Raw genomic sequence first — 10356 nt, 5'->3', positions numbered from 1 at the left:
AATCTGATAAACATTAAATACGTTACCATGACATCACTTGATGGTGCAAATGTTGCTGAGGATAAAATGGTCAATTTAAGGTAGCTATCGCAAAGCTTAATGCATTTTTTTTTTCTTTTCTAGATCATCATGAATCCTATAAACGAAGCGAATTCATAATAAACTGTTTCTTCGAACGGGCTAGATGGTGGTAAATTCCACTACCAAAATTTCTTACTCGTTGTTTGGAACAAGCAAAAAAGTTTGATTTAAGTAAATCGGAAGTGGAAAGTCGTGAGTTAAGGATTATTGACAATGCAGCATTCTTGAACGGAAATGCGAGAGAAATTATTTGAACCATACCACAACAGAATAAAAAAATGCATGTTATCGGTATGGAGATCAAAATAATTTTGCTAACGATCCATTATGTCCAGCTATATTGTGATAAAGTGTCCAAAGAGTTCTAAAATGGAACATCATCCTCAATACAGTAAGTTTATACTAGGAGGTAGTTGACTGGTAAGCGTCAATATCCAGATCCTTTTTTTTTAATAACAATAAGAAATTTTGAAGCAGTTTTATCTGTTGATAGTTTACCACAATTGGAGTAAGTCGATGCGTTCTTTGTTGTTGTTGATGGAGCACAGCCTCTTCCTGGGAAAGAGACTATCAAATTACTTGGTGTGTCGACTTCAATCGTTTAACTCTGTAGTTTCATTTGAAAAAAGTCCGTCTCCAAAAATGAAAAACTTTCTACCACGTATATACTTTAGTCGTCTAGACATAAAAGAAGCTTTTCACCAGATAATTTAGTTAACTAAAATATTTAAATATCGTTGCATTCATGGTTGGTCGACTCCTCCCAAACAACAATCGAGTGTAATCTTCTTTTTAGTTGTTTGTGATTGTTTGGATTGATTGTGAAAATGTTATGAATTATATTGATGATATTTTCATTTAATGCAAAACTCAAAGAGAACACGACATAAGTTTAACACAAACTTAAGGCGTTTTAAAAAACCGTAAAATTATTCTCAATAATTAAAAATGCATCTTCAAAGTACGCGAAACAAAATTTCTAGGATATAAGATTTCAGCTGAAGGAGTTCGACTTATGGAAACCAAACCGGCTGTTTGCAAAAACTTCGGAAACCCAGTTCTTCTGAAGAAGTTCGAAGTTTTCTTGGACTTGTAACTTATATTGAGAAATTTATAGAAATTGGAGATCGCGATGAAACCGCGGCACTAAATAAATAATGATCCAATGAACCTAATCCATCAATAATACCACCAAATGTTGCTGAAGTCAGGGAATTAGTCGAGAGCATCGGAAGTCTTCAAGATTCCAGGATTATATAATGAAAGATCAACAAACTTCAAACTTTGCTTAAATTAAACGAGATATGGTGATTACTTGTGATCACTTAGTCAGCATGATCAGCAGTTGTGATGTATTATAGTAGGCTTGTTAGTAAAAATATATTCTTGGATTGTACGTTTTAGTGTAAAGACGTGTTTTACTGACTAATTGAATTTCCCGAAATACCACAATCAGTATCAACCTTCAATGCCTATGATTTTTGAAAGTCGGCTGATTTTGACCACTTTATTGGTCACGTTACGTAAAAGTTATTTTCCATGAAGACACATATACTCGTACTTACCAATTATTCTACTTCAACGGTGCTCCTTTCAGCCTTGCTTCACTAACACGGACATCTGAATCGGTTCCACTGTTGTACACTCACTATATTTATCTTCATGCACCAGTCCTTCCACCATAACGCAGTCGGTATAGTTCAATGCTGATGTTAGATGCCACACCTACCGATTTTTGGGCAAATTTTTATCCAAGAAACCAATTTTGACAAAATTTTGTTTTCAAAATATAACTATAACTTTCGTTTTGCTTTTTTTTAAATTTTGAACCAATATAATTCTAGTGCCTATTTAGCTAGCAAGTCTCAGAGTATTCGAAAACATCTTTGCCTTCTATACACTCTTGAGAACAAATTTTGATTATCAAATAACATGGTAGATAGGGAGTATAGCAGTTTAAGACATAAATGAATCATGTCTTGAAGTTGTATGTTAAAAAATTAAGAAATTTAGGATAAGTGTACGCTCTTGATAAATAGCACAAGTCCACAAAATAAAAAAACACCGATGTTTTTCGATACCGTTTGAAAACTGATAAAAATTCTTTTAACATTTGTGCGCTGTTTTGGCAAAGCTCTAAAACATTACAAATATTTTGAAAATAAAGAGTTTTACACAACAATCAACATTCCCGGAGACCACGACAAAGAAAAAAGTTATGGAATTTTTGATTTCGTTTTTTTGCTACACCGCAAAAATGGGAATATTGACGAAATTTTAATCAGAATTGAAATTTTGTAATTTAAAAAAATAAATAAGTCAAATCGTTTCGCAGTCTTCAACAAAGTTTTTAAATGAGTGAAGATCTATAATATCAAATACTCAATAACTTTCTTGAATGATGTGAAAAATAGCTGTAATCTTATCTATTCCAAATTTTTAAAATTGTAAAAATTAATTTTCCCTCAACGTGTTGCATTTCTGGAACAAGAACATTCAGACAATATCTGGATCCATTAATGTAGAATAATAAATTGATTTAAAATCAGCACCAAAAAATTCTGTTCCCCTGTGTAGTATTCAAGATGAAAATACTAAGTGATAATAGTGTTTAGAGTGAGCAACACAATAAAGTCGAAGTGGACTGTGTTTTTAACAGAAAATGTCATGTTTCAAATCGCGCTATCAGCAAAATAGCAAAATATTATTTAAACAAAATGGTTTAAAAGTTACAAAAAAAAATCGGTGTTTATACCGATTTTTGAAGTTTTCATACCGAATTCCGATTTTTACGGACTTGAAAATACCGATTTTAATGTGGCATCGTGTTCATGCCGAGAAGTTAAGCTCTAACACAGTTGTACCGAACTGGTTTCTCTATGATTGAAAATTTGACAGCACTCATGCAGCATATTTGAAGATGTAACTTTTTTAGTCATATTGGGACATAATAATTTCGCAACACGTTTTGTAACACGGAAAATGAATTTCCTATAGTAAAGTATATTTAAAGGGACATTGACAAATCCCTTTTACGTCTCGGTGGTCGAGTAATTGGCGTGGTATGACGGTAATCGCTGGTTTACTGATGGCATGGGTTCGATATCCATCTCGGTACTGTACTGGGTGTTCAATGTTAGTCTTAAGTTGTCCACGTAATTTATTCAATCTGTAAAGCCTTAAAGGGCTAGGACGGTTTATGTTTTTTTTTAAAGTCGGTCAAGTCTAGTTGGAGTTATCAGAAAAGGAGAAATATGAATTAATAATTGTTTCTGACTTTTTGGCTTATATAAGAAAGTAAAACCATTAAAGCTCAATGTGAAACACTACTTATATGTTTAACGTTGGATGATTTTTCCATGATAGCAAGTAATGGCTGATAAAACAAAATCACATAAAACATCATTGAACATCACAAATGTTTTCTAAAAATTCAAGTTACAAAAAACTCAAAGCAAAAGGGTTGGGTAGGGGTTTCAAAACCTGCTCTACGACATTCGATTCCAGAAATTTGCAACCCTTCTGCAAATTTATTTTTGCAATGTATGCAGAAAACCGGTTCCCAGAAAGATCAACCGATAGACGGGTGCGTGCAAATCAGTACACCCCTCGTTTGCCAGAATGCAATTTATTATCCCTTCATCCTTGTCCATAAGGGATCTCGAAGCTGAAAGTAGGCAGCCAGGTTCAACAAACTTTCCCGGCTGCTGATGTTCGTTGGAGAACCTGTTTTGCTACCCGGATTCCATATCCCGGAAAACCGATCTTTGGCCAGCAATCGCTACCGTTCCCGGTCGGACGAGGATGGATTGCGCCGTGGAACCGTGGTGAAGTCAGCTTTGCGCAGTGGCGATATCGTAACCAATGAGGTTCATCCGAGGTGCGATTATTGCTAGTTGAAAACTAATACCAATACCCCGCCTTGGGGACGTGCAATACCGTCCGCTATGGCAATTTTTGGCAACCCCGAAAGGGGTTCATAACTCATTAAAACACTTTGTAGTAAAATTTATAAAATACACCCAGTTATCCATACAAGTTAACAATAGTAACTTGTATTGATAACTGGGTGTATGGACTGGCAGGTAACTTTGAAAAATTATCTAAAAGAAACTAGTTCCTACTTTGCTTTAGATAAAAACCAGGTTACCGAATTTTGAAAAACATCAGTCAAAATAGTTTAATTATTTTTAAATTGCGACCCAGAGATGGGTCTTGACTCAAACATTCAGTCAGCGAAACTTTTTTTGTAGAGAAATGAATCCAACTTAGATGAAATTTCAGGGACTAGATAAGAGAAAAAAATCGATGTTGAAAAACATGCGAAAAAAATTCGCCTTGTCTCCCAGTGAGACTTGAACCCACATCTTGCGCCTCTCCGGGGCCCATATATTTTTTTCGCATGTTTTTCAACATCGATTTTCTCTTATCTAGTCCCTGAAATTTCATCTAAGTTGGATTCATTTCTCTACAAAAAAAAAAAACATAGTTTAATTATATTAAAAAGGTTCTTCACTTTTTTCTGATATTTTACCCGAATCCTAGCAATGTGATACACCACGACCGGAACCTATAGGGATCGGTTTCGGATTATCGAATGGTACGACAGTTCTTACACAATACATAAATATATAGTTATGCTTTATTTCTCATCGCTTCCGAAAATGATTGATCCGTGAGTTTGTGTTTCGGGAAACAGTGCTTGCTGCAACCATTCTTTAGTTTTGTCCTTCGAGAAACTGCGCATAAATCCGTCCAAACAAATCTGCAACGACGAATCGTTCATCGTTCGCGAAGCTTTTCTATAAAATTTCCCCTACCGAGCAGAGTGTGTAACATTCAATAAATAGTGCGTGTATGCAGTATATTTTTGTTGTAATTTTTTGTTCAAGTTAGTTCCGCGTATATTGCGATTTCGAATACTAAAATTCCTCCGGCTTCTCATTTGGCTGTCGGTCAAAACGCCCGCAAAGTTTATTTCCAATATGGGGTTCAAAGGGGTAGTTGTTTTCACTGTAGTAGGTAGGTAACAAGCAGGATTTTTACGTCCTCTCTTTCAATTGTATTATTGATATGAGCTCTTCTAATATGCTTACTGGTTTCATTATTGTAATAGTTTTGTATTGAGTTTTTTTCAGGTGGCGGGCGTAGTTCCTATGTTTAGACACGAGATTGTAAAGATTCCCTTCTAACAATTAGAAGCTAGATTATTTCCTGTATGTACTTTTTCACGAGATAATGATTACCCAGAGATATCTCCGGTTACGACACAAAGCGAGTTCTACCTAGAGAAGTTACCTTTCTTGTTTTTGTTAGTTTCGCTATATTTTGTTTGGTATTTTTTGTAGTTTTGCTGTCCTCTAAAACATCCATATAAATTACTGACACAGATAAACGAGTTGAAGTCAAGTTGTGCATCCTCCATCAAAATTTCCCACATCAATTACCTACCTCGAGTGCCATTGATGAGTACTTCCTATGTCATCGTTTCTGCTTGATGCTGGAACTCCCCTCCGGTTTCGCTTGGATTTATGCTTTTGGATTTTGAGATTCACACAACTTTACGCACAGATGTAAGACACTTTACAGAATCTGGCAGGAGCTCTTCTCCCGGAAGGGGTTGACCTTCTGGCTGGAGAATCCAACCAGCAGGCAGTCCTCGGTTTCGTGCTCGGTCACGTACTTGACGATCTCGGCCACGGCCGAGGTGACCGGGATACGCTGGATGGCCGCCTCCCGCCGCAACTGCTCGGTGATGGCCCGCTGCTGCTGGAGATTGGAAGCCATGATGTCCATTACGGCCGTCTCTGATAGCCCTGTTGAGTGTGAGATGGAAAAAAGGGATGAGCTATATGCTTAAAAGGTGTTCGGAAAATGTGCAGTGTTCAGCGAAAGTTCAATGACCTCTCTTAGCAAACCAAGCTGGGCCGTACTATGTACATTACACATGGGAAGGGTTATTTGAATAAGCACATAGAGCGCCCCTCTTTACTTTATGCTAGTGCGAAACCTATAGTTCGAGCAATGATTTATTCGAATCCACATTTCCTTATTTATAAAATAATTGGATAATGAAGTTGCGTTGCGTTCATTCCAATTCAAGGAATTCGGCCTAGATATTCTTGTTTCAGTCTAAAGTTTTTAGAAATTACAATAACCTATTCCCATTTTAAAAGAATGTTTATTATTCATTTAAGTTGATTTAAGCCATTTTTTTGCAAAAAAGTGCACAAATTTCTCAAATTAATTTTTGAGCTAACCCAATCTAAAAAAACAAGAGCTGGTAGGAAAATATCTACACGGAAAAAAATTGCATGGGTTTTCCAAATACAGGATCATGATAATTTTACTATGTCCACGATCTAGTGTTTTCTACCACGATTTAGTATTTTCTACCAGAAATCTAGTTTAAAGTACTACAACATAGTATTTTTACTATGCGAACTTTGACAGCTCATAGTAATTTTCCCGTGTCTAAATTACCATGCGCATGATATTTAGATATTGCTCGATTTGTGTTCTTGCAATTACTATGCGCATGGTAATCGTCTTTTGTGAAGTCGGAAATACTATATCCATGGTAAATTCTTCATTGTGCGCTTCGTTTGAATGTGTTTTGTTTTCTTTTCGGTCGTTCGTCGCGATTTAGGAACGCGAACAAGCTGTCCGGCGTGGGTGAAATTGTAAGTGTTTAGTTTAACAATCAATTTGTGATCATAAAGCTGGCCTCCCACCCAGCCAACTCTCGGTCCCGGCTCAAATCGAAAAAAAATCTACTGGAAGTGCTGGAGCCGGAAGCCGAATTTTATTCATTTGGCACTTCGATTTCAAGAGGCACTTGCTCAAGTCCCAGACCCCCACCCCGGAAGTTTATCTTCGATGGCAAAAAGGAGTTCCGAAACATCCCAAATCGGTATGGAAAAAAATTGAGATTCAGCGGTTTAAGCGTAAGTTGAAATAATTAATATAAATTTGCCCACTAATTGATTTTTATAAATTTGTTTTCAGAATATTCCAATTAATCATCAGATGTGATTCAGTCCGGCGTACTGTGCTTCACACGAAGAAAAGTTATGTAAGTGAAACACTACTTTTGAAATAAAAAAGTAATATGAAAAAATTGAATTTTTAATTAAAGGGCTCAAAATATCACAATAATTAGTAGAATCGATTATGCTACGAGATATTCATACCATGCTTCATGGTAATTTTACTATTTGGATCATGTTAATATGCTTGTTTCTATCATAACACATACTATTTTCAACATTGAATATATTAATTTTACCATGCATGATGTAAAAAATTTTCATGATTTCATTGACAATTTTACTATGAACGTAGTCGAAATTACTATGCGCAGCCAAAATTAACACAAAGTAAAATTACTATGTGCATAGTAATATCAAGAACAAAACATTATTGACTCAAAAATATGGTTGCGTGTTGTTCGTTTAAACCACGGATCTAGTAATTTTACTATGCTTTTTTTTTGTGTGTAAGTGCTTTTCTGGGTTCAGCCAAATCAGTGCTTATTGCGAAGCCTTAAAACTTGAGACAATAAACATGTTACTTGAGACTAGAGACGTGAGACATGAAACCTGAGACCAGAGACCTAGAAAATGAGACCTGAGACATGAGAATTGAGACCTAGGACAATCCATCTGAGACCTGAAATCTAAGATCAAAGACCTGAGACATGAAACCTGCTTCATAAGAACTTGAAAGTTCAAAGTAAGAGCACAGACTAATACAGACAGGACACTCTTTTTCAATTTTTCGCAAGATTTATGGGCAATGTCGGCACTAGAGTGCGCGTCGATCACAAAAAATTAGCTGACATCATCGAAGCTGGCGGTTTTGTTTTTATCAATTCGATTAAAATTCAAATGGATATTTACATGGTAACCGTTTGTTGTTATTCGAGTTTGTTTATTCTAGTTCAAATTTTTTACAGGTAAGCTTTATACAGTTCACAAAGCATAGGAAAAATTAAAATTGGGACCACAAAACTTAATTTCAGATGTCTGCGAGGATAGTATGCAACCCTTCCCAACGTGTGGATAATCAGAACAAGCGTGCGTTGCAGAAGGAAGTCGGTGTGAACCGGAACCGCAAACAAAAAGAGGGGTTTCCGTCTGAATCGCATCATCGGCCTCGGCTTCAAAACCCTCAAAGAAGCCATCGCCGGAACCTACATCGACAAGAAATGCTCCTTTACTGGTCATATCTCGATTTGCCCCTATCCTGACCGGGATGGTACGTAAATAAGATGAAGATGCAGCGGAGCATCGTCTTCCGGAGGGACTACCTGTACTTCATCCCCAAGTAAGATCGTTTCAAAAAATGAAACCGGATCTTGAGATGTACACCTGTCCACGTTTTTAAATACGTTGAGGCCGGAGACAATGTAATCGTTCATGAGTGTTGGCCCCTTTCCAAGTGCGTTTCGATTTGCTCAAGATGAGCAATAATTTCAATATGCAGAATTATGAAAATTAGCATGGGCGTAAGGATATAAAGCGGAAGCGAATGACTACAAATAAGTGAGATGAAAAAAGTGAATAAGGTAGAAATTTTCCGGAATGCAAGGAGCAACATGTTGATCATTAAAGAAACCAAAAAATTTGTTAAAAAACGTGTTTTCACTTGGTTCTGGAATCAATACCAGAAAAACTCATAACCAAACTTTAATAAATTTACAAAATTGCCAAACGTTATATAATTTAAAATGAACCGACATTGATGAAGTAAGTCTGCTTATTTTTGCTTTTTTGAGGTGTATGTTGATTAATATAAACCTGCATCACCGATCTAGCTTGTGTGTTTGATTGACCAGCTTTGGTGTTCCAGCCTCCAACGGGACCGATCGATCTGCCTTATGTTCGTGACGTATCAAGCGTGGGCCTAAGCAGTTTGGTCAGCACATCCACGAATCCTCCGATACGCGTGCTGCCAGTGATAGCACGTAATTGGTTTCAACCGCTCATCGTCGAAACCGGAATTCAGTGTGAACCTAAAAAAAACTCCTTCATGTCTCCTTTAACTGCGAATTTCCGGGTATGTTCCGTTTTCACAGAATGAGATCGCTGGCAATATCGGCGACGGACACGATTAACTTTCAAATGTTGAACGATTTTGAGGATTTTCCTCTTCGAGTTTTTGTTTGTTTATTTTTTGACTGATCAATATTTTCCATGGCTACTTCGACAATTTTTGAAGATTTCAATCGTTAGGGGCAATGTCGATAACAGATGGCAGTGCAATCACTTGAGTGAAATTTTGCGAAAAAATGGAAAGAATTTTCTATGGAGAGTCATGTCTGTATTAGTCTGTGGTAAGAGTATGACCCTTATTCTGCGACGATAGTCAAGTCGAGTCGGAGTTACGTGAGTCTTGTTACCTTATTCCCGAATTCGATATGGGTGGTTTGACAGAAGCTACTATGAGAATAAGTTAAGAACTCACTAAAGTCATCCGAAGGGACGTTCCTCATCTGAAGCGATTCCAGGAATCAAGTGACTCGACAATCGTTACCTCACGCGCGGCCCAGAATAAGGGCCTATTTCTCCTTTGTGTTTTTTGGAAACATCCGGTGTTTAGTGCTTGAGAAATCTTCTAGTCTATTTTAACATTTAACTTTAAGGCTAGTTTCAATTAAAAAAAATTTAAAAAAAGTATTCATATCTACAATTGGTCCAGATACCTTAATTGATCTGGGTCGTTTGTAATTTTTTTTCTTCAAATTTTATACTAAAAACCTTGAAATGTAAGCCCAGCTTCCCAATTTGGTTTAATCATTTTAATTTAAAGCGCTCACCTATGATGAAAGGTTTAAGCGATGACCTCTAAAATCCAACAAACGGTAGCTGCTAGGTTTTTCTTCGGTCCCTTTCGAGGGGTGTGGGTGGATCCCGCTGAACGTTTTTGGTGTTTTCTACACAGCTGACGGGAAAACTTCTTGCAAATTTGCACTTTCCGGAACCGCGACACGACGAGCAAGCTAACGACGACACTTGCGGACACTTTCGATGCGGATTATCGAGTTAAAATTAGGAAAAACTTAACGCGGTGCACTTACGGTGGATTGCGCTGACTATAGAGGTGAAAATTTTCGATGGATGATTAAAAAATTGATTCTGACACCACCGCGGATGTGGAAATTTGAAAAAGCAAGATGGCTGGAACTTATCGTTTTTTCTCGCATTTGTTGCTTTCGGTGGGCAAACAAAAACTACGAAATGTTTTTTTTTCTCTTTAAACTAAAATTAAAAA

General features: G+C 36.7%; 1 protein-coding gene and 1 non-coding gene across 2 annotated transcripts; one reads left to right on the top strand and one right to left on the bottom strand.

Annotated features, from left to right (window-relative positions):
- The first annotated feature begins 3916 nt into the window (after positions 1–3916).
- LOC129750226 (U4 spliceosomal RNA) lies at positions 3917–4057 on the top strand. The gene has a single exon (XR_008738357.1). It is a non-coding gene; the product is annotated as a U4 spliceosomal RNA (small nuclear RNA).
- A 633-nt stretch (positions 4058–4690) lies between these two features.
- LOC129744967 (guanine nucleotide-binding protein subunit gamma-1) lies at positions 4691–10261 on the bottom strand. Its single transcript, XM_055737789.1, has 2 exons — positions 9902–10261; positions 4691–5897 (listed from the first exon to the last, which is right to left on the bottom strand). The coding sequence occupies exon 2, from the start codon at positions 5875–5877 to the stop codon at positions 5665–5667; it is 213 nt and encodes a 70-aa protein (XP_055593764.1). The 5' UTR covers positions 5878–5897; positions 9902–10261; the 3' UTR covers positions 4691–5664.
- Between the last annotated feature and the right edge of the window lie 95 nt (positions 10262–10356).

This window comes from Uranotaenia lowii, chromosome 2 (genome assembly GCF_029784155.1).
Source record: "Uranotaenia lowii strain MFRU-FL chromosome 2, ASM2978415v1, whole genome shotgun sequence".
In the NCBI taxonomy this organism is placed as follows: domain Eukaryota; kingdom Metazoa; phylum Arthropoda; class Insecta; order Diptera; family Culicidae; genus Uranotaenia; species Uranotaenia lowii.
Note: the sequence above shows the minus strand (reverse complement) of the source record. Positions and strands in the feature narration are given on the sequence as shown.

Bases quoted from the DNA above. Each gene is read 5' to 3' on its own strand.
- LOC129744967 (XM_055737789.1), bottom strand. From the start codon at position 5,877: ATGGACATCATGGCTTCCAATCTCCAGCAGCAGCGGGCCATCACCGAG.